The 27,574-nt window shown below is 38.0% G+C and overlaps 1 protein-coding gene across 8 annotated transcripts in view; it reads left to right on the top strand.

Moving 5' to 3' along the window:
- APC (APC regulator of WNT signaling pathway) overlaps positions 1 to 21,761 on the top strand; it is a 105,106-nt gene extending 83,345 nt beyond the window's left edge. For all 8 annotated transcript variants that reach the window (XM_074813401.1, XM_074813396.1, XM_074813402.1 and 5 more), the window contains 7 exons: positions 1,440 to 1,818; positions 3,027 to 3,122; positions 3,583 to 3,722; positions 5,167 to 5,244; positions 7,725 to 7,841; positions 8,502 to 8,716; positions 9,140 to 21,761. In XM_074813401.1, the coding sequence (XP_074669502.1) occupies positions 1,440 to 1,818; positions 3,027 to 3,122; positions 3,583 to 3,722; positions 5,167 to 5,244; positions 7,725 to 7,841; positions 8,502 to 8,716; positions 9,140 to 15,710 (7,596 nt within the window). In that variant the 3' untranslated portion in view covers positions 15,711 to 21,761. The remainder of the gene's footprint in view (positions 1 to 1,439; positions 1,819 to 3,026; positions 3,123 to 3,582; positions 3,723 to 5,166; positions 5,245 to 7,724; positions 7,842 to 8,501; positions 8,717 to 9,139) is intronic.
- The last annotated feature ends 5,813 nt before the right edge of the window (positions 21,762 to 27,574 follow it).

Here is a 27,574-nt window from a genome sequence, read left to right as displayed (position 1 = left end):
AATCCAAGTGGTTTGTTTTAATACTGTATTTGATTTTTCCCAGACCAAGAAGACAGGATCTCCAAACTGGGATGCTAGGATGTCATAAAATTGACTCCAAGACTGTTTCAGTGGATTTTGCGTGTGATCATACAGTTTCACAGATTCTAGGTTTTCTATTGCTTCAGCAATCCTATACTATTTAGAGAAGTACACGTTAACAGACCGGCTGCTAAGCAGTCTACCCACTGCTATTCAATTTTTTTATAACTTAGTATTTGTACTCATCTTCAGAGACAATTCAAATAAAATCATTCATTGGTCTGGTAACCAGTGCAAATATCTAGTTATTAGTAGAAAACTTTGTCTAACAGTCCAAAGTCTCATTTCTTCCTTAATTGGTATATTCTAAAGAAACGTACAGACTGCTACTTTAATAATTCCCTTTGATAGTTTCGTTATGTTGTGCTTTGATTTTGAATGTTCCTACTTATCTTGGCTTCAGGAGTTTGGAGTTTCTAGGTAGTATCTAAAATCATCCTCTGCATCCTGTTATTCTAAGTACGCTAGAAGAACCAAATGCACTTCTTGATCTAAAGCTATTATTGAAGGAAACAGAACAAGAAAGACAAACCAAATAGTGTGTTGACCACTATATTACACAGCAGCCAAGAGAATCCCTCAAAAATTGGTATTTTTTAATGAGAAATCTGGTGACTCCAAGTTAACTGTAATGCTGGGTTTTCATGGCTTGATTTAATTTGACAAATGCTCAGTATTTTATATATATTAAATGAGCATTTGTTTGCTTTACTGGTTTTATCCCTGTAAACTTGAAAAAATGTTAATTTAACTCTTCAGTTTTGCATTTGCTGTAAATAATCTGGTCCATATGCAAGTCAGTCATCATAAACTGACTAATAAAAATGATTAGTTAATTTGAAATAGTTTTAAAGGAAAACTTTATAATACGTGGACGTCAGATTTTTTTTTTAGAAGAATGTAAACTAAAAATTCATGTAATCATTCTTATCCTGTGAATGGTTTTTCACTGAAGAGCATATTTACATGAAAATGTGATTCTTACAGAACATTTTTTTGAGTCAGAATTAATTTTAAATTTATTTTAGATTTCTCAAACAGAAAGACTTTCATTAGTATGTTTATTTAATCTTTTTGTACAATGGAAATTTAGAAGTCTTTGCCATTGGTCTTGTAGATTAATACATTTACATACAGCTACCACCCACTTCTTCTAGACATTTAACCACTAAGTGAAATTTATTAATGTTATGAATGCTGAAGTAATACTAGTACTTAATTATTTCTAAATAGCACAGATTTTTGTGCCATTAAATAAGGGGGGGTTTGCCCATGTGTACCATTCAAATTTCATTTTAATTTAATTTAACGTGTATTTTTAAAATGTAACTGTATTTTAAAAATCATTTGACCTGCAGGTGGAAATGGTGTATTCATTGTTATCAATGCTTGGTACTCATGATAAAGATGACATGTCAAGAACATTGCTAGCAATGTCTAGCTCCCAAGACAGCTGCATAGCTATGCGCCAGTCTGGATGTCTTCCTCTCCTCATCCAGCTTTTACATGGCAACGATAAAGACTCTGTCTTGTTAGGAAATTCTCGTGGTAGTAAAGAGGCCCGTGCCAGAGCCAGCGCAGCACTGCATAACATCATTCACTCCCAGCCTGATGATAAGCGAGGCAGACGGGAAATCCGCGTGCTCCATCTCTTGGAGCAGATCCGTGCTTACTGTGAAACATGTTGGGAATGGCAGGAAGCACATGAACAAGGCATGGACCAAGACAAAAACCCAAGTAGGTTCTGTACGCTGTATAAAATGGTTTTAAGGATATATTGAAAACAGTGAATTTAAAGGAAGTACAACTTTCATCTGACTTCTAGTTGAATGTATGTGAGTTTTCTTATATATGTGTGTGTGTATGTGTGTATATATATTTTAATTTATTTTTTTTAAGTTGAGGTGGTGCTCGTAAATAGTATCTATTACAGATATGATACCCTATTTATAAACTTACTTAAATCATGGACCTTGGTGTGCTTTCCAGATAATAATTCTAGTGTTTTATATTTATAATCTGTAAATTAATATTGAATATATACTCATTCTATTTTGCACTGTAATGGATAATGAAACAGATCTACATAAATAATCCCAAATTACTTTTCACACAGATGTATTCAGGACATAGCACATTTCATTTAGGAGAGGGACAGAGACCACAAATTAATTAATCTGTTTGATATAATATGAACTGATACTTATAATGTTGTATGTAAATTTGTATTAAAATATGAAAGATGACAATGTAAGTGAATAGGAATTTTCTTGGGGAACAGTTAGAAAAAAGATTTAGTCTTTTGAATTACTTAGCTGCTTTTCTGAATTGAGGGCATTTTTTAAGTAGAGGCTGTACGTGTCCATGACAGACGTACTGCTGAAATCAGCGGGCTGCGTCATGGGTGTTGGAGTTTACTGCAAGAAGTATTTAGCAGGAGTGGGGCTCTGAACAAGATGTACCAATAACATTTGTGCATTAACCAGAATGTAGCTCGCAACGATATGGACTTAAAAACTTCTCAGTTGTGAAACAAAGGGTTTAATTAACCGTTTATAAGGTCATAACACCCAAACAAACAGCTTCATGTTAGCTGGCATATTATTTAATGCCACCAGAATATTTAACCTTCTTGATTTGTTTCACTAAGATTATAAATTTTTTAAAGTAATAAGATATTTTTTTTGTACTGGGAGTCATATTTCTTACTTAATTACATACATATAAGATTCTCCCTAATTTCTTTTTCAGCATCAAATATATTTCTAGTACGCACGTTTATTAGTAATATTCTTAACTAATTGTTTGTTCACGGATTACTGGGAAGATACAAGCACTGAACAAAACTGCTATTGATTTATTTTAAGATTAGATTTGTTTTGGAAAACTTATGATCTAGACTAAATCACCTAGGAAATACTAATTGTTACCTGGTTTTGGATCAGTGCCAGCTCCAGTGGATCATCAAATCTGTCCTGCAGTGTGTGTTTTGATGAAACTTTCATTTGATGAAGAACACAGGCATGCAATGAATGAGCTTGGTAAGACCAAATGTATTTCTCTGACTTCCTTTGAGAAGCTTGCTGGAAACGCTGACACTCCTTGTGTACCTCACTGGATATATGGCTCTTTTTACTACTGGTTTAAACAGATCATCAGTTCATTTGTGTTAGTTATTGCCCTCTAAGTGATGAATGTAGTTTAAATTAACCAGACCATTCCCCAGTGGATAAATTATGATGTCAGTTACTCTTTTTTCTGGCATGAATTGTGAATTTTGGAAGAGTAGTATTATTATTATGGGAATACTTACAGTTTTGGAAGTACTGGACTTAAAATGGAGACTACTTTCCAGGGTGGGAGGTTCTTTGTTGGTGTTTTCATTGGATTTTTTTTTGTCCTGAGTTGGTTCCTGTTTAAAGCTTGAATTTTTTAGTCCATTTCTTAGTACTTTTGATATTAGAGTACAGATATTATTTTCTTATTTGTTTGTTTTTAAAGGAGGTTTGCAGGCCATTGCTGAACTGTTGCAAGTGGATTGTGAAATGTATGGACTTACTAATGATCATTATAGTGTTACCTTAAGGAGATATGCTGGAATGGCTCTGACAAACTTGACTTTTGGAGATGTGGCAAACAAGGTGAGAGTAAAATTTTAAATATACAGTAATTTCAATTCTTAGCTATGTTTGAATTGTAGCTCTCAAGACAGGTGATGCAAATCTCCAGGATAGGTTATTGAGTTTGAGCTCAGGACAGAAGTTCAAAATACCTCTGTAATTCCATCCTGTTCCTGACAAAGAGCACCACAAACGGAATGTTGTATCATCCAAGTATATATAGTATCAACTCTACATTAAATTAAATCACTTTTAATTTGTCACTGAAAGTAAGGATTTTATCTATTGGCTTAATTTTTTAATGATCATTAGCTTAGTATAGCACATAATGATTATGGACCAATGATTACAGATAGTGACTTTTTTTTCTGAGGATGTTGAACTAAGGTAGCTAATTGGGTCAAATTCTGTAAAGTTATCAGTTATTTAACGATACTATTACTGTCTGATGAAATTTTGCAAACCTCTTCAGGCTGGAGCTTGCTTTTAAATATTTGGAGCACATCTGACTCATAATGGGCACTACTTCAAATTATTACAAGAGAAAATAGGTTCCCTAATTTCTGACAAGGACCTTGCTTTCAAAAGACAGAAAGTTTCAGTAATTTCTTGCCCCAGAGTTTGTCAAGCTATGGATCTTAAAATAACTTCGTTCTGAGAAGGCTTTTATCCTTTTATTGTAGACTAAGACATTTTAGGAGAGAATGGAAATCACAGGCTTCATATAATTCAGTTTTTGTTCCAAGTTTTAGACAAGAGTAAAGCATAAAGCCTTGCTGCAAATGAATTGCTTCACAAAATATTGGCTCTTTACATCATCCAATTGGTAACTGCTACAGGGCTGTAGTTACTAGGTTTATAGCATAAACTAAACTACTGGGACATGTAAATGTACATGCTGTCCTGCTGAGAAGTAGTACAGTCCTAACACATACTTTGGTTTTGAATAACTTTTAATTGTGCTTTGTCACAAACAATTCCAAGCGTAAGCCTTACAGTTTTTCAATTGTTATTGTATTCTTAAGAAGTTATATGTGTGTCAGTTTTAAATATTCATGTTATTTTTCATACTATGTTTAGTTGAAAGAAAAGAAAGTGATTGTGAGACTCAATATACAATGGGTAACAACACATTGCCAGCTCACAGGTGATTTTAATCTGGCGCATAGTAAAGAAGGCTTCTGAGGTACTAAAATACCAGGTCAAGTCCTAGACTTGTTGTAAAAAATATGAAATTTAGCATAATTTTACCACTTACATATTGTCCTGGTTAGAAACTGATAGTTACTCCTAACTTTTTAGTAATTGTAAACCAAATATTTTTGGCAACATATTTTACTAAGCTTTTATTGAACTTCAGGTATGATTAGCTTAAGATATCAAATCTTTGTGCAGAGGCAAACCAAAGCCACCAACCTGTCATTTAATACTATTCACTTTCTTTTTTCTTGTGATTCCTCAACAGGCTACATTATGTTCTATGAAGGGCTGCATGAGAGCTCTTGTAGCCCAACTGAAATCTGAAAGTGAAGACTTACAGCAGGTAATGTCCTTTTGAGATTAAATATTTCTTTAGCTTGGACATTTCCATCACTTTGCATCCCATGAGTTTCATTGCACTGAATTAAAATACTGGGTTTCTGCTCACCTTTCCTAACATTTACCTTCCTTCTACTCATTTGGCCTTACCAACAGTTATTTTTATACTTGAATTCTGTCATCTTCATGAAGTTTCTAGTGTTCTGTCCACAGCCGGCCTTCTCTTTTTTTAATTAGGCTCTGTCTTTGAATATGCTTTGTTCATCTCAGCCCGACTTTTTGGGGGTTTTTTTTGGTAATTCTTGTTCTTATGTTGTCTTGTCTGCCTTAACTTTGATAGAAAGTCTATACCTGTATTTGTTTCCCCGAATTCCAAAGTACAACTTACTTCTTGTAAAAATGTTTACTCTGTTTTTTTACCAAAGCACGTATAATACGTGGGCTATAAAATTCACTTTTATGACCCTGATCTGTTAGTGGAAGTCCAGTTTTAAAGATAAGTTTGAGCTAACTTGGATTCTCTAATTTAGTTTACTAGTGACAGTGCTAATGGATTGAGATTACCCGGGGGGTTAATACAGTACTGTGGCTTCTCCTGCAGTTGCAGGGAGTAAATAAGAGGGGAATAATAGTAGAGGAAGCTGTACTTCAAAAGAGAATCTGCATTTGACTTGGCAAGTCATACATAACTACTCTCTACACCAGCACCTCTAAGCTTTCTAAGTATGAGCAAAGTGTCTGGTGTGATACCTGAGTGTGTTTTTCTTTACCCAGTAAAGAAATCAGCCTGAAAATAAAGTATTTAGGAAGTGCTTAGGGTAATTCTGAGAGTTGAGAGCACAGAGCTGTTCTTCATTAGTATGGAACTTATTTAAAATTATTAAATATTAAATTATAATCTATTTTAATTAATATATACTGTAAACAAACTGGAACAGCCTTTGGAAAGGAAAACCCTGTTTTGCTTGCAGTTTGAATGAATCATCAGGTAAAAGAACAGTTTTAAGTAAAATTGACTTTAACTCTTAAAACACTGTTCACGAAAAAATTTCTTCACTAGAGGAGAAGCTAGCTAGTAATGATTGAGGAAATAATTAGAATTACAATAGAGGTTATTGGGTAAACTCTCTGATTTGGTATTAGGGCAGATATTAGGTATATTCTTGAAAGGGAAGTAGCCCTCCGGCCTGTGGTAATCTCCAGCCATTGGCATGTAGACCCTCATACACACACACACACTGAGCAGGAAATCCCTCACTGAGGAAAAGTTAGAAGGGAGATTTAATAAGAATATGGGGCTGACTGTGCTCATCAGGCAAAGGGCATGTCCATACAACTATATCAGCCAGCCAACTGTTTAGATGCAACTGTGCCTTTCTGTCCCCTTATCCCTGTGTTTTCCCATGCTTGTATCTCTCTGAACCACCTAGATCCATCCTTTTTTTACTGTCTTTGGAAACTTTGGGTCCTTCCATCCCATAAGGAGTCTTCTACAGTCCCAGAATGCTCTTACCCTGGATCCCATGAAGTATCCCACATCCCTAGGCCGGGGCTTCTGGACTGACCTGCCTCAGAGGGCAGGGTGCCCCCTCCTCTGAGCTTTGGGTTCCCACCTGCCTCTGGGCCCCTGTGCTCCTCTGAGCGTGTAAAGATGGGCCTCTGATGGTCTGATGGCTCCCATGGTGGGCCTGGGAGCAGCCAGGGCAGGGTATTACTGGGGTCTTCCATCTGCCGCTGCCTCCCTGTGCTCCCTTGTGGGTCAGAGCAAGGGAGTATTCATGAAATAATCTTAACAAGCTTATGCACTCCTGTGATAATGAGAACATCCATATCTAAAAGTTTTCTATATATTTCTTGAGGGATATATAGGTTTACTGCAGCCCATAAATGGATGGAGTTTAGTATGTAATGACTGTCCGCTATATTGACTGTCTCAGTCTAGCTGCTGACAAGGACATAGGCTGAAAGGCTATTCATCTTCTCTAGATAACTGTTCTGATTGTAAAAGACACTGTATTTTTAAAAGACTTTAAAGAGCTTTATAAACATTAATCAAAGTAATCATACCATTTGAGAGACAGGCAAGTGTTATTCTATTTTACAAGCAGAAAAGCTGGGAAGAAGATGATATAAATCTCTGCTGAGATTACGTAAGTTTAGTGCAGACATCAGAATAGAGCACATATCTGAGTTTTGGACCAATTTTTTCAACTAGTGTGGAAAGCAGGGAACCTGATTTCAAATCTTTGTTTTAGGTACCCACACAAAGAAGCCAGTACCTTTGATCAAACTTTGTACTGAAATGTTACAACAGTCTAGTAGGCAACACAACAAAAAGCAGAATGTAGCAAATTTTAGTTTAGTAGCTGAACATGACCACTGTTAATTAATCTATAGCATTCCCAAAATCCAGGAGAAAAGTCTGTTAACCTGCTAAAGAAGTAGTTATAATCGGGTACATTATTTTTCTTTTACATTTTGCAGGTTATTGCAAGTGTATTGAGGAACCTGTCCTGGCGAGCAGATGTAAACAGTAAAAAGACTCTAAGAGAAGTTGGAAGTGTGAAAGCATTGATGGAATGTGCTTTAGAAGTTAAGAAGGTATCCTGTATAAATGATTGAGATAAATTTTGGACAGATTGCATTTATTTTGCACAAAACACCAATATTGTTGTCCTTTTTGGTAAAAGCAGTTGGTCAAATACTTGGGGTGGTTTTGAAGAAGAGTTGCTTTGAGTTAACATAGCAGCAGACCACAATGCAGCAATGACATCTCAAAACTACTAGTATTTCTGTAATTTTATTTATGAGGGTTGACAGCTTTTGCTCTTCAGTTACATGAGCTGTGCTGTTGAAATAGCCTTTTTCATAATTTTGCAATTTAATAAAACCTCTTGACTTAGTCAATAGATTAACTACCACTTACGTAATTTTCTAGATGTATTTTTGGTATCCAGATGGGATTATGTTCCATCCCAGAGCTGACTGCCAGCTAGTCTTCAAGCCATTATGGCAGCTAACAAGTATTGTGGCACATATTTCTGAAGACATTGGGGCAAGCAATACCAAATCCATAGCTAAAGGAAGGATGGAAACAAACAAATGAATTTACGTGTGCACTGCTGCCTGCATCTAGCTTATCAGCCCAGAAAGCAGAAATTGGAACATACTTAACTCCTTGAAGCTAACTTAGGTATTTCTGAGAGCTTATGATCAATAGTTGAAAACTTCTCAAATTCTTTCATTTTGTTATTTTCCTAGGAATCCACCCTAAAAAGTGTTCTGAGTGCCTTATGGAATTTGTCAGCACACTGTACTGAGAACAAAGCTGATATATGTGCTGTTGATGGTGCTCTTGCATTTCTAGTTGGCACACTCACATACCGGAGCCAAACAAACACTTTAGCCATCATAGAAAGTGGAGGAGGAATATTAAGAAACGTTTCTAGCTTAATTGCTACTAACGAGGACCATAGGTGGGTATACTTCTTCTGAAAATCTTGAGCAGTTCCACATGTATATTTAGTAGACAGTTTCTGTGACTGAGTCTTAATATGAATGCATGTATTAGGTATAGTAATTAAGTACAGTCAATTTTTAATGCCTTTGATAAGGAAAGCATTTCATTTACATATAACAGGAATATACAAATAGATTAATGCCTGCTGCTCGTTAATGATGAACTGTACTAAAAGCTAACTCTTCCTATTTGTAATAGAATTTTATTAGCATTCAGGTGAAAGCTAGAGGAATATAAGATAAATTTGCACTGGAGAATTCATGATTATCCTTTCTAAAGGCAAAAATTGCCTCTAGCGTAATAGGTTTTTGTTTTTCTTTGTCTCTCATCCTTTTGAAATGCCACTTAGTGATGTTTGTTTTCAATTACTCAACACCAGGCAAATCTTGCGAGAGAACAGCTGCTTGCAAACCTTGTTACAACACTTGAAGTCACACAGTTTGACAATAGTCAGTAATGCATGTGGGACCCTGTGGAATCTTTCTGCACGAAATGCGAAGGATCAGGAAGCACTGTGGGACATGGGAGCAGTCAGCATGCTGAAAAACCTTATTCACTCAAAACACAAAATGATAGCCATGGGTAGTGCTGCAGCTCTAAGAAACCTCATGGCAAACAGGCCAGCAAAATATAAGGATGCCAACATTATGTCTCCAGGATCAAGCTTACCATCTCTTCATGTCAGAAAACAAAAGGCACTGGAAGCAGAATTAGATGCTCAGCATTTATCAGAGACTTTTGACAACATTGATAATTTAAGCCCGAAAGCGTCTCACCGTAATAAGCAGAGACATAAGCAGAATGTATACAGTGAGTATGTCTTGGACTCCAGTCGGCATGATGATGGTATATGCAGATCAGAGAGTTTTAATGCTGGTAATATGACTGTACTTTCGCCATATTTAAATACTACCGTATTGCCTGGCTCCTCCTCTTCCAGTAGAGGAAACATAGAAAATTCTCGATCTGAGAAAGACAGAAGTATTGATAGGGATCGAGCAGTAGGTTTAAATACCTATCATCCAGCTGCAGAGAATACTGGGAACTCCTCTAAGAGAATAGGCATGCAGATTTCTACTGCTGCAGCTCAGATCGCCAAAGTTATGGAAGAAGTAACAAGCATGCATATTCCACAAGAAGACAGAAGTTCTGGTTCCACTTCTGAAATGCACTGTTTGGCAGAAGACAGAAATGCCCCAAGGAGATCAGCCACTGCCCATACTCACTCAAACACATACTTTCCTAAATCTGAGAATTCAAACAGGACATGTCCTGTGCCTTATACAAAAATGGAATACAAGAGAGCTTCAAATGATAGTTTAAATAGCGTCAACAGCAGTGATGGCTATGGTAAAAGAGGCCAAATGAAACCTTCCGTTGAATCTTACTCTGAAGATGATGAAAGTAAATTTTGTAGTTATGGTCAATATCCAGCTGACTTGGCCCATAAGATTCATAGTGCAAATCATATGGATGACAATGATGGAGAGCTAGACACTCCTATTAATTACAGTCTTAAATACTCAGATGAACAGTTAAATTCTGGAAGGCAAAGTCCCTCTCAGAATGAAAGATGGGCAAGGCCTAAGCATATAATAGATGATGAAATGAAACAAAATGAACAAAGGCAGTCAAGGAGCCAAAATGCAACCTACCCCGTGTACACTGAAAGTGGAGATGATAAACACATCAAATATCAGTTGCCTTTTGGACAGCAGGAGTGTGTTTCTTCCTTTAGACCAAGAGGATCCAATGGTTCAGATCAGAACAGAGTAGGCTCAACTCTTGGAATGAATCAGAAAGTAAATCAGTCCTTGTGCCATGTTGATGATTATGATGATGATAAGCCAACCAACTATAGTGAACGTTATTCTGAGGAGGAACAACATGAAGAGGAAGACAGACCAACTAATTATAGCATAAAGTACAGTGAAGAGGAACATCATGTCGATCAGCCTATTGATTATAGTTTAAAATACTCAGCAGAAGTTCCTTCTTCTTCTCAGAAGCCACCTTTTACTTTTCCAAAGACTTCTTCAGTGCAGAGCACTAAAACTGACCATATCTCCTCAAGCAGTGGGAGCACACCAGCCCCCTCACCTGGTTCAAAGAGACAGAATCAGCTTCACCCAAATTCTGCACAGAGCAGAGGTGGTCATGCACAAAAGACTGCCTCCTGTAAAACTCCATCTATTAATCAGGAAACTATACAAACTTACTGTGTGGAAGATACCCCAATATGTTTTTCAAGGTGTAGCTCTTTGTCTTCTTTGTCATCAGCTGAAGATGAAATAGGACGTGATCAATCCACACGTGTGACAGATGCTAATAACACACTACAGATAGCAGAACTAAAGGAAAACAGTGCGGCTTTATCTACAGAAGGTGCAGTAAGTGAAATGACATCAACATCACAACACATCAGAACAAAATCTAGTAGACTTCAGACTTCTAGTTTGTCTCCTTCTGATTCCTCTAGACATAAAGCTGTTGAATTTTCTTCAGGTGCCAAATCTCCCTCAAAGAGTGGTGCACAGACTCCTAAAAGCCCACCAGAACATTATGTGCAGGAAACACCACTCATGTTCAGCAGATGTACTTCTGTAAGTTCCCTGGATAGTTTTGAAAGCCGTTCAATTGCTAGTTCAGTTCAAAGTGAGCCTTGCAGTGGAATGGTAAGTGGTATTATAAGTCCCAGTGACCTTCCAGACAGTCCTGGACAAACAATGCCTCCAAGCAGAAGTAAAACACCACCCCCTGCTCAAGGAGTTCAAGTAAAAAGAGATGTAGCTAAAGGTAAAGTACCTAGTGCAGAAAAGAGAGAGCCTGGTCCTAGACAGGCAGCTGTAAATGCAGCTGTTCAAAGAGTTCAGGTACTGCCAGATGTTGATACACTATTACATTTTGCCACAGAAAGCACACCAGATGGGTTTTCTTGCTCTTCTAGTCTGAGTGCTCTGAGTCTCGATGAGCCATTTATACAGAAAGATGTAGAGTTAAGAATAATGCCTCCGGTTCATGAAAATGAACATGGAAGTGAAGCAGAACCTGAACAGTCAGATGATACAAAGGATAACCAAGAGAAGAAAGCAGAGAAGCCTACTGAAGTAGAAAAAGATATTCTGGATGATTCTGATGATGATGATGATATTGAAATACTGGAAGCATGTATTATTTCTGCAATGCCAACAAAGTCTTCACGTAAAGCCAAAAAGCCTTCTCAGGCATCTGCTCCAAAAATACCTCCTCCTGTAGCCAGAAAGCCCAGCCAGCTGCCAGTTTACAAACTTTTGCCTTCACAAAGCAGATTGCAATCCCAAAAGCATGTGAGTTTTACACCAGGAGATGATATGCCACGGGTATATTGTGTGGAGGGTACACCAATAAATTTTTCAACAGCTACATCTCTGAGTGATCTTACAATAGAATCGCCCCCAAGTGAGTTGGCCAATGTAGACAGTGTGGGTACAGGAGCAGAGTCGGGGGAATTTGAAAAACGAGACACCATTCCTACAGAAGGTAGAAGTACCGATGACTCTCAGAGAGCAAAAAGCTCAACTGTGACTCCTCCAGGCCTGGATGATGACAAAACAGAAGAAGGTGACATTCTGGCTGAGTGCATTAATTCAGCTATGCCAAAAGGAAAAAGTCACAAACCTTTCAGAGTGAAGAAGATAATGGATCAAATTCAACAAGCATCTTCATCTCTAAGTAATAAAAACCAACCAGAAGGTGAGAAAAAGAAGCCGACATCACCAGTAAAGCCTGTTCCCCAAAATAATGAATACAGAGCACGTATAAGAAAAACCACAGAGCCTAAAAGCAGTATTAATAATGAAAGAAGCTATCCAGAGAACAGAGATGCAAAGAAACAGAATCTTAAAAATAATTTAAGAGATTTTAATGACAAATTGCCAAACAATGAGGAGCGTGTAAGAGGAAGCTTTGCATTTGATTCCCCTCATCATTACACACCTATTGAGGGAACTCCTTATTGTTTTTCACGGAATGATTCTCTAAGTTCTTTAGATTTTGATGATGATGATGTTGACCTTTCAAGGGAGAAGGCAGAATTAAGAAAAGGAAAAGAACCAAAAGAAATAGAAACTAAAGACTGCACTGATCCAGAACAATCTTCAAATCAGCAACCAAGTAACAGGACACAAGTTTGTCAAAAACACCCAGCAGGCAGAAGCCATCCTAAAGCTTTCCCTCAGTCAACTAAAGATATTCCAGACAGAGGAGCAGCTACAGATGAGAAAATGCAGAATTTTGCTATCGAAAACACACCTGTTTGCTTTTCTTGCAATTCATCTCTTAGCTCACTCAGTGATATTGATCAAGAAAACAATAATAACAAAGAAGAGGAAACTGAAAAACACACTGAGGCTTCTGATTCACAGATGGAATCAAACAGACCACAGACTTCTGGTTATGCACCTAAATCATTTCATGTTGAAGATACTCCTGTATGTTTCTCTAGAAACAGCTCTCTGAGTTCTCTTAGTATTGACTCAGAAGATGACCTTTTGCAGGAATGCATTAGTTCTGCCATGCCTAAAAAGAAAAAACCTTCAAGAATAAAGAGTGAAAATGAAAAAAATAATTCCAGAAATACAGGTGGTATATTGGCAGAAGATTTAACACTGGATTTGAGAGAGATACAGAGGCCGGATTCAGAACATGGTTTCTCACCTGATTCGGAGAACTTTGATTGGAAAGCTATACAAGAAGGTGCCAATTCTATAGTTAGTAGCTTGCATCAAGCTGCAGCTGCTGCATCGCTGTCTAGACAAGCTTCATCTGACTCTGATTCTATCCTTTCATTAAAATCTGGTATTTCTCTAGGGTCACCATTTCATCTTACCCCAGACCAAGAAGAAAAACCTTTTACTAGTAATAAAGGTCCAAGAATTCTCAAGCCAGGGGAGAAGAGTACACTGGAGTCTAAAAAAGTAGAATCTGAAAGTAGGGGAATCAAAGGGGGGAAGAAAGTGTATAAAAGTATAATTACAGGAAAAGCTCGCTCCAATTCCGAAGTTTCAAGCCAGTTGAAGCAACCACAACAGACGAGTGTGCCTTCAATTTCACGTGGTAGGACAATGATCCATATTCCAGGAGTTCGAAATAGTTCTTCAAGTACTAGTCCTGTTTCCAAAAAAGGTCCCCCACTCAAAAACACAAACTCCAAGAGTCCCAGTGAAGGCCAAAGTTTGACTAGTTCTCCAAGAGGACTGAAGTCATCAGGGAAACCTGAGCCAGCTCCTGTAACTAGGCAACCATCAGGGTTGAACCAGAGTGGATCAAGTAAAGGACCTTCTAGATCAGGATCTAGAGACTCCACTCCTTCTAGACCTCAACAGCAGCCACTGAGTAGGCCTCTGCAGTCTCCTGGACGAAGCTCAATTTCCCCAGGAAGAACTGGTATAAGTCCCCCCAACAAACTGTCTCAGTTGCCAAGGACATCATCTCCTAGCACAGCCTCAACTAAATCTTCAAGTTCAGGTAGAATGTCATATACATCACCAGGCAGGCAGATGAGCCAGCAAAATCTTACAAAGCAAGCTGCCTTACCTAAGAGTACCAGTAGCATTCCACGAAGTGAGTCTGCTTCAAAAGGGTTAAACCAAGCTATCAGCAGCGGTGGATCAAACAAAAAGACTGAACTATCCAGAATGTCATCCACAAAATCTAGCGGAAGTGAATCTGACAGATCTGAGAGACCTGTTCTCGTTCGTCAGTCAACTTTTATTAAAGAAGCTCCAAGCCCAACTCTAAGACGGAAATTAGAAGAGTCAGCTTCATTTGAATCTCTTTCTCCTTCCAGGCCAGATTCTCCCACAAGGTCCCAACTACAGACCCCAGTTTTAAGTCCATCTCTTCCTGATATGTCTTTATCGACTCATTCAACTGCCCAGACTAGTGGTTGGCGAAAATTACCCCCTAATCTGAGCCCTTCTGTAGAATATGATGGGAGACCAGCAAAACGTCATGATATAGCTCGTTCTCATTCTGAGAGTCCATCTAGATTGCTGATCAATAGATCAGGAACATGGAAGCGTGAGCATAGTAAGCATTCCTCATCACTTCCTCGTGTAAGCACTTGGCGAAGAACTGGAAGTTCCTCCTCAATTCTGTCAGCTTCTTCAGAATCCAGTGAAAAGGCAAAAAGTGAAGATGAAAAGCAACATGGAAGTTCTCTTTCTGGACACAAGCAAAGTAAAGAAAGCCAAGCACCAGCAAAAGGTACTTGGAGAAAAATAAAAGAAAATGAAATTCCTCAAATAATGAATGATCCTCAGCATTCTTCCTCAGGTGCCACAAATGGCTCTGATTCCAAAACTCTCATCTATCAGATGGCACCAGCTGTCTCTAAGACAGAGGACGTGTGGGTGAGGATAGAGGACTGTCCAATTAACAATCCTCGATCTGGAAGGTCCCCAACTGGAAATACTCCTCCAGTTATTGACAGTGTTTCGGAGAAAGGGGGTGTTAATGGTAAAGATTCTAAAGAGATTCAAGAAAAACAAACCCCAGGGAATGGAGGTGTTCCTGTTCGTACCATTAGTTTAGAAAATCGTCTGAACTCTTTCTTTCAGATAGACAGTCCAGACAAGAAAGGCATTGAAACAAAGCCTCTGCAGAATAATGCTGTTCCTGCACCAGAAAATAGCGAAAGTACTGTAAATGAGCGTACACCATTCAGTTCCAGTAGCTCAAGCAAGCATAGCTCCCCCATTGGTGCTGTTGCAGCAAGAGTGACTCCATTTAACTACAATCCAAGCCGCCGGAAGAGTAGTGTGGACAATAGTTCTGCTCGGCCATCACAAATACCAACACCAGTAAATAACAGCACAAAGAAGCGTGAATCCAAGTCTGAAAATCCAGACTCCAGTGGAACTCAGAGTCCTAAACGTCACTCTGGCTCTTACCTGGTAACTTCTGTTTAAGTGCAACAAAAAATAAATAAAACTGATGTATTATATACAGCAGCTATTTAGAAATTTTGTTTCAAATGAAACTAAAAGATTGGGGATTGACTTTTTGTTGTTTTTATTTGTTGTAAATAGGTTTGATTCTTGTTAGAGGGTCCTTGTTCTGGAAGCCATATTTGATAGTATACTTTGTCTTCACTGGTAATATTTTGGAGGAATACCTGATTGACAGTTTGGAATAAAATTGCTAATGCAAGTATATTTGTACAGTATGTTTAACATGTATTTAATTAGCATCTCATCCCATAATCCTTTAAATATTGCTTGTCATCGAAATCATGGAACATTGCAGATAGAGATGATACAGTCATATTGCTTTATCAATCATGTCTAGATTACAGACTGACTAAACTACATCAGGGAAGAATTGGTATTATTTATGCAAAAAAAGTATACTCAGTTTTAGTATTTGTGAATCCATCTAACCCAATAATTAATCATGTGGCTGTGAAATTCACAGTAATATGGTTTCTGCTGAACAAGTTTTCCCAGCCTGCTTTTCTGCATGAATGGAACTGATGGTTCATTTTCTGGAGTAGTGATTAACATTTCTGTGGTCACATAATGTGCATAGATAGTTATGGTGTAATAACTTACACTTTCTTTGTGCTCTGAAAAAAAAAAAGAAAAACTGTGTCACTGTAAAACCTTGAACAAAATTATTTTATCTGAATTAGATTTTATCTTAAAGTAGGTAGAATTTTTTTGCTATGCTGTAACTTGTTGTATATTCTGGTATTTGAGGTGAGATGGCTGCTCTTTTATTAATGAGACATGGGTGATGTCTCAACAGAGACTAAAATGAACATTTCAGAATAAATTATTACTATATGTAAATCATGTGTGTTACTTCTGCATTACATAAAAATACGGTATTATATTTTGAGATGTCACCACATAATGTGTTGTATAATGCACTTACACTTAAGGCCTGATCCAGCAGAATCTTGCACCTCCAATATTTGTTCTTCCTTATCACTGACAAATGGCTGTTGTAGGATGCTTATAACAGTTGCAGGATCAGGCCCTAGGTCTTCTGTAATATGTTTGTAATTGAGATAGTTTCACACATCTCAGGTGCATAACAAGGCTAAAGGCAGGGTCTTTCCAGTAGCCAAGCAGCATAATTGTTTTCCTAACTGCAAGCCTGAAACAATACTGTATCTATAAAAATAGTATTTGTAAAACAAAAGATTTTTTTAATTGGGGGAAATAATGTAAAATGTGAAATAGTGACTATAAGATGAAATTTTAATTCTGTTTGAAATCTTCATGCATTTTTTAAATTTATTTTTTAAAAATTATGAAGGGGAAAATATTGCAAGAATCCCATGGCAGCAAGAAGTCTGTTATCATAGTAGAAAAACAATTTTATACACAAACCAGGACATTTGCTGCCTCGAGCCTTTTTGATGCAAATATGGTTTGTGCTAGAACAATGCTGAAAAGACAGTTTTGTACTTTAAAAATATAAATATGGTCTGAATTTAGATGAGAATTGGTTTAAAGTAGAAACACGAGAGAACAGAACATTAACCAATCTGTACATGACTGAACAAACCATGAAATGGTATGTCAGTTTTGTTGTATCTCAAGTGGACTACTGCAAAGTTTTCATTCTAAGCAATTGATACTCAGGATTCAAAATGCCCTGATTTCAGGAAGCCGTGAAATAAATTTGCCTTTATGGTAGCTTTAACACAGTTGCAGAGTATATCACATCTGTGGCTTTTGTACTTGATCTGATATTGAAATTAATCAATTTTTATCTTGATTTCACCATAAGACATGCACTGTTTATAAACAGAATTTAGATACTATCAGCAGACAGAAGTCAGTTAAGAGAAAGTTGAAAGCCAGTACCAAAAATACCTGTTTGACAGAAGTGGTATCTTATTTGCTCTTTCGTTCTTTGCTTCCTGTCATGTCTGCTTTAGAGACATGCCGTGTTTGTATATCATCTGGTGAATCTGTTAATGAGCAGCACTGCTTGTGTTAGCATTTGAAATATTTTACATATAGTATCTTCACAAAACTTTTAATATGAATATTAGTGTCCTTTTAAAGATGAAATAGAAAGAGATTATGTGATGTGTTCAAAGTCAGGACTTCCTACTGGAGTAGAATAAGAACTCCATCCTTGATTTTAAAATGCAAGACCACTTTTCTTAGAAATAAAGTGATACTTTTTTTGTGCTGTGCTTTTAACTATTAAGATATACCGTTTAATACCAGATGGTTGTTTAACACTGTTTAACACTGGCTTTACATGTACGTCCTGTCAATTTAAGAATTTAAAGGTAAACTCAATCTCAGTAAAGAAATTCTGATTTCAGTTTTATAATTGAGGGAATCAGAAGAAGAAGAGGTGGAACAATAAATAATGGTGTGCATATCAAACACCAGAATGTCTTTGAAAATAGTAGTGGCTTCTCTAGATAGTGTTGGATGGTCATTATAATTGGGAAGTTTCTCTTAACGTCCTCATAAGTAACCTATATTTGTAGCAAAGACAGATGAGAGAAACTTTCCAACTATAAGGGTAATGATACACTAAAATGTGCTTCCCATGGGAGTTGTTAGATTTCCATTATAGAAGTTTTAAGAGGTTTATGAAACATCTCATAGGGATGGACTATATATATAATGGACTTTCATATTGCCTGTGTGCAGAGATGGGCTTAGGTGATCTTTTGAAATCCCTTCTAGATCTACATTTCTCTGATTCTTTATCTAAAATACTTAGTATCCACTAAGAGCCTTTTAGAATATTTAAGGACATCCATGATGTTTGATTTATGTTAGTGATGAGGATACAGTTATATTCTAAGCTTGATTATAAAAACAGATCCCAGAAATGTAAAATCAGAAAGATGAAAAATGGCTGTAGTAAGTATATTTTGTCTTGGATTTTGTTAATTATGTCTATATTGATGATAGTCAGATTTAATTTATGCTGCTAAAGATTTACTCATGTTCCTTGGTTTTATTTTTATGAAGTTGCCACAGCAGGTAAGAGGACATTATTTATGTGAAGGCAAAACAAAGAAAATCAAGGAGCCAAGGAAACCAAGACTAATTTTACTGTTCTGGGATACACTGCCTTTCTTTCTACAGATTTTGGTAGAACTTTGTGACTTGTGCTCAGACCTTTGGTTGTCCTTGAATTAGCTTATCGTATCCAGAATATATCAAACTTGTACTTAAAAATCAGTTTATAGTGAAAATACACTCATAAAGCTTATTTCAGGCTGATTACAGCTTTGTCCTCTTGATGTGAAAAGCAGAAATGTGACCTCCCCACAAACTGTAATTAGTTCACTTGTAAAAAATGTACATTCTTTTTAGTTTCTTGCAGTTTGTCACAGTTAAGGTTATTGCTCAATTTCTGTGAAAGCTCTTCTGACTAAACATTGCAAACTTTAAAGGGCAGCTATCTATTTCTGTTTTTCATGTGCAGTTCTCTATCAGAGTATTTTCCCCTGAAAGCTTAACACATACTTCTCAAAACTCTGTCAGAGATGGCAGCTTAAAAATTGAAAGCCTTTGCAGGATTTCCTGGTGAGATTGGAATATTGTTTCAGGCAGGATTTGGCTGCAGAATACAAGTATAGTTTATACTGTAAACTTCAGTAAGCAACAGTATTCTTCAACATAGACTAGTATCTTTGATGGCTTTGGGAAGTTAGTCGCTCTGTCTTGGGTAAAGAGGGAGGGAAAGACAAAGGTCAGTTTCAGAGACTCTCAGCCATATTGTCCCAGGGATGTACTTTCCTGTCTTCCCAGTGAACTGCATGAGCTGCACAGGAGAGAGAACATTTTGTCCACAAATTATTAAGGTTTTATTTTGAAAGTATACCTGTAGACCGTGAAAGTGCAAAACTTTTGTTTGATAATCTGACAGCTGAATTCCTTGATGGTTGCTTTGTAGTACTTCCTAACTGTCCACCCCTCCCATCGCCCCCCAGCAGAAACTGAGGTGACCAAGAATGGAACAATGTATTAGCTTCGTCTTTCTCCTTAGGGTTAAAGATCCATATTATTTCTAGAATCAAAGAAACAGCACGTGCTGTTGAAAGAAGTTTTCTCCTCCCTTCACATGCCCCTGGCTGTGAATGCTGGCTCTCATCTCACCTTTCAGTGGACTAACTCACCTCTTACACAGTGGAACTGGTGTGGGGGGGTAGGGTTAGTGCTGCATTTAGTATACTGAATTTGCTCGGTGCAGAGTTGGACAAGTGCCACCTGAGCCAGCAGAAAACATCTAGGGCTGGTAGAAAGAGGTTGGGATGGTTTCCTTTATGGGTGGTCAGTGGGTTGGATCAAGCCGTTACAGACAGTTTTAAGCTGATATGCCAAGTTTCAGATCTGTTCTTCACTCTTTTTTGAGACAGCAAAAGCAAGTTAAAGTTGGAGTCTTTTACTCTGAACTTCTGCCTATTGGTCCCTGGTGGTTTGCATTTAAAAACATTATTTTGGGTAAGTCCTTTATCCTGGGAATTCTGACAACTAACTTCAGAAGTATTAAATCAGTCTATAGTTGTGCTTGTGGAAAAGAAATATTTCTTCATCAAAAATACCCGAAGAACAGATTTTTCTACCATATGTAATTTTCTAGGCGACAGTTTTTAAATTTGCAATATTAAATTCAGTGCAGTAAATCTTTCCAGTAAAAAGATTTATTGCAACTAGTTGTTTTCTGGAAGAGGCTTGAAGAGAGAGAGAACATCTCCCTTCCTTAATGAAGACAATACTTTCATTAAACAGTATGAACAGCCGTAAGAGTGTTGCTAACAATTGCGTGTAGACTTTCACATAAACATAACTTCATACATCTACTGTAATGCCTTGCAAAGTCACATCCACCTGACAGCTTTGTTCTTGATGAGATGTGTGATTTGGATGAAGCTGCGAATCAGAAGTGAAGTGTCAGTTAATATGAAGCATGACTTCCTCTACGTACTTAAAACTTTGAGGACCTTCTTAACACCAAATTACCAAAATATGTTCACTCTCTGGTTCCATGGCCATCTCCTTTGCACTTTTACATTTAACCAGAAGAGATGCCCACACTTTTATCTTCATTTCAAATTACGTGTAGAAATGTGATTCCTGCTTCATAGTTTCCTATATGCAGAATAACAGATTGTATCTGTAAATGTGTCTATAGAGAATGTTACGTAGTTAAGCTTGAGTTTTTAGTCAGAATGATAAGCTAACTGGTTATGTGTTGTGTTTGGTTCCATATTGAAAGTGCAGGGGAATTAGGTGTGGTGCAGAAGAGCTTAAGAGTTCACATCAGTAATTAATGTAGGTGTCAATTAACTTGTGATGCCAAGATGAATATGAAGTATGTATTTAATACATAGGTTTTCTGCTGTCAACTTTCAGTTTACCAGATGTGGTTTACTTACTTTAAGACTGGCTAATGCCTCCCTAACATATTTTTGCAAATTACCTATCTTAGGAAATTTCCACATAGTTACAGGCTTGTGTATTTATGAATTTTTGCCACTTCAGGATTTCAGGAAATTATAATTTTGCTGTTCGTGAAAGCATCCTTTGCTTGAGTGGCTGTGGAATTGCAATTAGGGTATCAGGAGGATGTAGAGGGAGCTTGTTCACTCAAAACACAATTCTGTCCAGACCTCAAGCCATACATACAAACAGTATCTCCAGTGCTGTACTTTTTGGTGGGATTTAACATGCATAAAGCTTGTGCTGGTTCTCTGCAAGTAACCAAATTGTCATCCTCTGAGATCAGATGCATTTTCCCACCTGTAAATGTTTCTCTTTAACAAACTCAGCCCACGATTCTCTCTCCTTCAGTTTTGTTCTTTGCTTCTGCCTGAGATGAATTACTGTTTATATCCTAACTCTGTAATTAATTCTTTCTTCAACTATTCTAATGTATTTTGTTTCACAGTATACTTATTCTGGATTAGTCTTGCTATGCATAATTTATTTATTACTTGCAGTGTTATATAAAATTTCCTCCTGATTGCACCTTGTCAGAGTGGAATTGTTTTCTTGGCTGCTACTGAAAGTTAGGTGTCTGCTGTATTAGAAATATGATTTCATTTAAAAAGGAAGTGGCTCTTAAGACACTTCAGCAATGATTCAGCATATCAGAACAAATGCTCTAAAAAGCCATGCAGTTTCATTTTGGTGGTGGTCATGTTTCAGATAAATAAGATGTGGAAAAAAGAAGCTCAGAGACATGCCATTCACTAGTAGAGCACTCTGTTCTCTTCCGTGTTTCATTTATGCACTATGCATTTTGTGCACTAATTGCAATTGTGCACAAAGTGCACAAAACAAAATCTAGTTCCAACACAGTGTAATTACATGATTTCTCTGTTACTTACAAGAGGTTTGCAGGAAGGTTTATTTCATCATGACTCATAAGTACAGCAGAGATTGTTAATTCCAAAGGCTTTCTTTTTCATAATCAATGCATTCTTTAGCCACTGCTTAGAGACTATTAGGGGACCTAGACTGATTAATTCCCAACACACACACAAACAGGTGTTTATATATACATGCATATTTTGCACTCTTATGTTCACTTTAGGCTTTGACATAGTTAGAAGCATTTAAATGAAAAAAAAAAAAAAAAAAAAGGCACTGTTGCTGAGATAACTAAGGTCCTTTGTTTTCCAGTATTTGTAGCACTCTATTTTGTGGTTGAAAAGATGAGTTCTAATGACAGGACTGATAGCTGGTACCTTATTTTTTAAGTGTTCTAGAGAAAGGTGCACGTAAGTCTGGATTTATATGCAAAAAAGGAAATTCCCTTGCTAGTAATTTAAACATTTTTATTCAGAATAAAGGAAGAACATTATTGCTATCATCTGCAATTTGAAGTCAGTAGGGATCATGAAAATGAGATTTTGAGTGATTACATTTAAAACAAATGAAGGTAGATTATGCCTAATTCTATTGTTTGGGGCAGGGGGGGAAAGGCAGTTTGGATACGCTGTAACACAGAATTCAGATTTGCTTGTGCATCTTACCTAGATTATTGGTAAGGTCTGTGATGGCACACGTTTTGAGTGGAAGTAGCTATGGAAGAGCAGGAGGGTAGATGTAAAAATTAAGCCATAATGTGGATGGTGAGAAAACTCCCGTTTTAAATATTTTTTATTATTCCATTGTGTGACAAAAGGGAGTTGGCATCTTTTATTTCTTACTATAATTGAGCAGTTGATGGATTATTTGACACTTCTAAGTGTTTTAAGACATTTGGACTTCTTGCAAATAGAAATACCCTAGCTTAAGTGAAAGCTACAAATTCAGTGCAAATACTGTGTTACTGTGTCACACACAGATGATTGATGGTTCCTTCTGATCTTACAAATTGACTGTATACAGCTGTGGTTTTACACAGCTGTCAGCTGTTCTACAAGGCTAAAACAGGGCCAGAGAATGACTGGGTGTAAAACCAAGGTCTATACTTTAAGAGACATAAGTCTTTGCAAATATGATGGAATGAGAGATGGGTAGAAATCCTCGGTTTTCTATTTCCACTTTTCCAGTTCTCCTGTTGCCAGCTAAATAGGGATTTGGGTAGAGTCTTGAGCACATGATGCCCAACAGTCTCCCCTGTGAAATACTGTATATATTGTCTGCTGTACTTTCTAAATTAATCCATGTAAGTGAAGATTTGGGTCTAGGTGATAAAATCCAGAAGTCTTCTAGACTTCTAGCTCTGAACAGCATACAAGCCGGGACGACTCTTTCAAGGCCACTTCATGATTGTCAGCTGCTCTTGTGGTGCAGCACTTAACACAGATTGAAACAAGTAAGCCTAATGTGGCAGAACATCCCACACGCCTTAAAAAGGCATGAACATCCCCATCTTGGGGGATCATCTTAGGGATGCTCATGCCTTTTTAAGAATATACAGACTATCGAGATTGTTTATAGGCCTCTACAACTGAGATGAATAGAAGTGATGTTTCTGACTAATCAGAAAAGTCATGTAGCTGTTGTCCTGGTAGCATGGGCATGATGAGGTGGTGCCTCTCCAGAAAGCATTTATGTAGAAGACAGGACTTTAGATTGTTACGACTGAAAGAACTGGGGTAGTCTGTGGATTTAAAAGAACCACTTATTTTGGGAAAATGGTGTATACAGTCTTCTAAAGAAGTGACATATACCAAGAATGGTATGTCTAATTCTGCATGTTGAAGTTTCATGGTAAGTAAATACCAGTTTTATGAAACTAAACAAAGGACAACATTTTCTCTCTTCTCTATGCTGTTGGAAGTTCTCTGTTGGACAGACCTAGTTCACTCCTGTCTATTACTTCCACCTTAAGAGTGGAAGTTTCATGAAGTATGTTTCCATTTTTAACAGTTTGTTGTTGGCATTTTTTTCCCCAGTCCCTATAATTATTTAAAAAGATATTTTTGGAATCCTTGCTTACAGAAACTGTGGAGAAAATCCTTCTCAGCTCACCCCCTTTCCTTCAATGTCTATTGAACCAACCAAGATTTAACTCTATGTCCCCTTTCTTTGTTCTATGTTTTATCTGCAGTCCACTCTGGAGCAGTTCCACCAATCTAGCTGAAAATATACCCCTTCCCAAATGACTTCACTAGTTCAATTAAGATATAGGCATTTCTAGCATGTTTAGACTATGCAGTGTAACATCAGGTTAGAGAAAACTGAACATGTAAGCTAAGCCTTGAGTAAACTGGCATCTGTACATGATGTTTTGGTAAAAGAGGAGCTGTGTCACTTCAAACCATCTACATTTTCTTGAGCTCCCACTTCTAGTTAGGGCATCTGCATTTATCCCAGGTGAAATGTACCAGCCTGTATTACAACTGCTTTGAGTTTGTTTCTCGTTTGTACAGAGCTCTTGTTGCTAGGTTGTTTTGTTTGGGGTTTTTTTGCTATATTTATTTCCCAGCACCCTTAACTGTAAAAGTAGAGTCTGACTAAGGACACCTGACTTGCTGCTGACAGTATGCAGTGAGGGAATCCTCTGCTTGAGATGCTCGTAGTGCAGTGCTCATACCCTGCCTCTTCCCCTTTCATTGCAGTTACAGCAGATGGAATAAGCTCATCAAGCTTTCAGGGACCAGTATTCCTGCTACTAACCAAAGGCATTATTTGCATTCTTGAAATTTTCATGCAGATGTACATGAGTCCTGTTCTCACCAGCAATTACACCTTTTCTTCATACTGCTTTACAGTCTTAAAAGCTGTCAGTTTTGATTGCTTCATCGTTAAATTTCTGAGGTCAGGAAGAGCAGATATTTGGGAATTGTGTGCAGCTACAACGTGCCTGAGTGTGCTAGGGTTGTGCATGTGGCAGCATTTTTGGTAGTGGGGGAGGAGGGCTACAGCTGTGGCCCCCTGTGAGAAGCTTCTGGAAGCTCCCACAGCTCCAAGTCAGATGCCAATTAGCAATGATGGCCGCACCTCTGCGGTAACTATTTAAGAACGGAAATGCAAAAGGGGGTTGGGGACTTGTGAGGAGAACATGGATGTGAACACCAAGTGAAAGAACGGAGGAGGAAGGGGGGAGATGTGCTAGAGCAGAGTACCCTCCCTGTATCCCCTGGTGAGATGGCAGGGCCGCCCCCCTGCCACCCATGGTGGTCACCATGGAGCAGAGATCCACCTGCAGCCTGTGGAGGACCCCGCACCAGAGCCCGGAGAAGGTGGGGACTCTGTGGGCAGAAGCCCCCACTGTTGTAGTTCCACGCCGGGATGATTGCAACACACAGGAGTGACCCATGCCGGAGCAGCTAGGGAAACACTGGGCCATGGGAGGCACCCACATCAGAGAAAGTTCATGGAGGACTGTCTCCCATGAGAGGGGAATCATGCTGGAGCAGAAGAATGTGAGGAGTTTCCCCCTGCCCTGAGGAGAAAGAAGCAGCAGGACTGACCACACACCCCCCTTCCCTGCTCCCAGTGCTGCTGCAAGGGGGGAGGAGGTGGAGAAATTGGGAGCAGAGCTGAGCCTGGGAAGAAGGGAGGGGTGGGGGGAAGGTGTTTTTAAGAAGTGGTAATACTTCTCACTGTCCTATTCTGTTAAGTGGTGATGGTGTTAGTGTCTGAATTAAATTTATGTTCTTTTTTTCTTCCCCTAACGAGTCTTTTGCCCATGACCATAATGGGTGGGTCATCCCTCTCTGTCCTTATCTCAATTCCTGAGCCTTTTGCTTTAATTTCTCCTTCATAGCGCTGGGGGGGGGAAGGGGGAGTGAGCAACTGCATGGTGCTCAGTTGCCCTCTGAGCAAAACCACGACACTGAGCTAGTGTGCTTTGTGACCTACTTCTGTCTCTGAATTCCTCAGGCTAGAAATACACAGAATTCAAGTTTGAAATATGTATTTCTTATGTGGCACTAGAACAAACACAGTGACTGGATACTATATAGTGAATGAAGTCATTCTACAGTGATGACGGGGATTAAATTAAAATGTCTGTACCCAGTGTTTAATTTTAGGCATGCTAGTTTCAAGACATTGTGAATTCTAGCACCAATAAAGGAGATTGGTATGTAATAATAGCATCTGCAGAAAAGAAGACATGCATCCCCTTTTGTGGTCAGTCATGTATGCCATATGATCCAATCTGTAACTCCACAAACTCCATTTCCAACAATTTTTTAATTGTTTTTCCATCTGAAAAAGATGCAGAAAGTAATTTTTGGGATCACCACAAATACTGATACAGGCTATGCAGCATTTGTTCTGTTACAGTAAGTTTAAATATTGTTTTAAAAGAAGCCATAAATCTAATATGTTGGTATTAAAAAGCTGTATGAATTTGAAGGCAAAAAACAGCATGCAATTGTCAAATATAACAACATTAAACAAATACACAAAATTTTTCTCGGTGTCCTGAAATAAGTGAACTGACTGAGAGCAATCTTCATATGCAGCGATGGTACTGTGCCACTCAAACTGCAGCTGTGTTCAGTGCCTTTTTTAACGTAATGTCAGAGCAGTGTTTCTCAGGCTGATGTCCAGTGGTAGCCCATTATGCACCAGAAATTGCTTTACAAAGTAACAGAAACTAAAAACATCGCAGAAATCTAAGGGGAAAAAAAGAGTGCGAAGAAGTAAATTTTAATTGAATTTTAGACAATTTTTTGTTTAATTGTATATGAAGCTGTGGTAATGCCAAATAAATATGGCTTAGCATTTTTTCCTAAAAGCATTAGATTGTTTTTCAATTCAAACTCTGCTAGACTACTGTCCTTTATAAGGAGATTTATATTTATACCCTTTTGATTGGTTCAAATCTGTATGTCCCAGAAGGAAGGGGCTATGCATATCATTTAACAAAATCAAATGGCAATAAGCTTGATTTGTAACATGGTTTGGTGATGACTATGTTTCATGCAATGGTCAGATCGTAAATATGTTCTACATACTGCATGCCTGCATATGGAGACACAATGAATATAATGAAATCTAGTCTGTCCACAGTTCACATTGTATGTATGGTCATGAAGGATTAAATGGTGTAAATGGTTCTTGAAACCTTATTTTAGCTTTAAGACCTTCTTCTCCCCAGTCAGGGGCAGGGACCACAGCCTGGTGTTTGAGAAGCACAACCCCAGTACTGTGGGATCTGATTGCCATGCAGGGAGCATGCAGGGGAAACACTTGTAGGCCAAGGCTGCCTTGCTGACCTGCCCAGCTCCCTCCTTCCTTCCCCTACAGCCTACCTCTGTCTTGCTGAATGCAGGTGATGACAGTTAACAAGTTTCTGCCACAGTGGCTGATGTGCAGATTTAAGCACTGACAACCTAGACAACAGGGCAACGCCCAATGTAATGGCAACT

This window comes from Strix aluco, chromosome Z, assembly GCF_031877795.1.
Source record: "Strix aluco isolate bStrAlu1 chromosome Z, bStrAlu1.hap1, whole genome shotgun sequence".
Classification (NCBI taxonomy): domain Eukaryota; kingdom Metazoa; phylum Chordata; class Aves; order Strigiformes; family Strigidae; genus Strix; species Strix aluco.
Note: the sequence above shows the minus strand (reverse complement) of the source record. Positions and strands in the feature narration are given on the sequence as shown.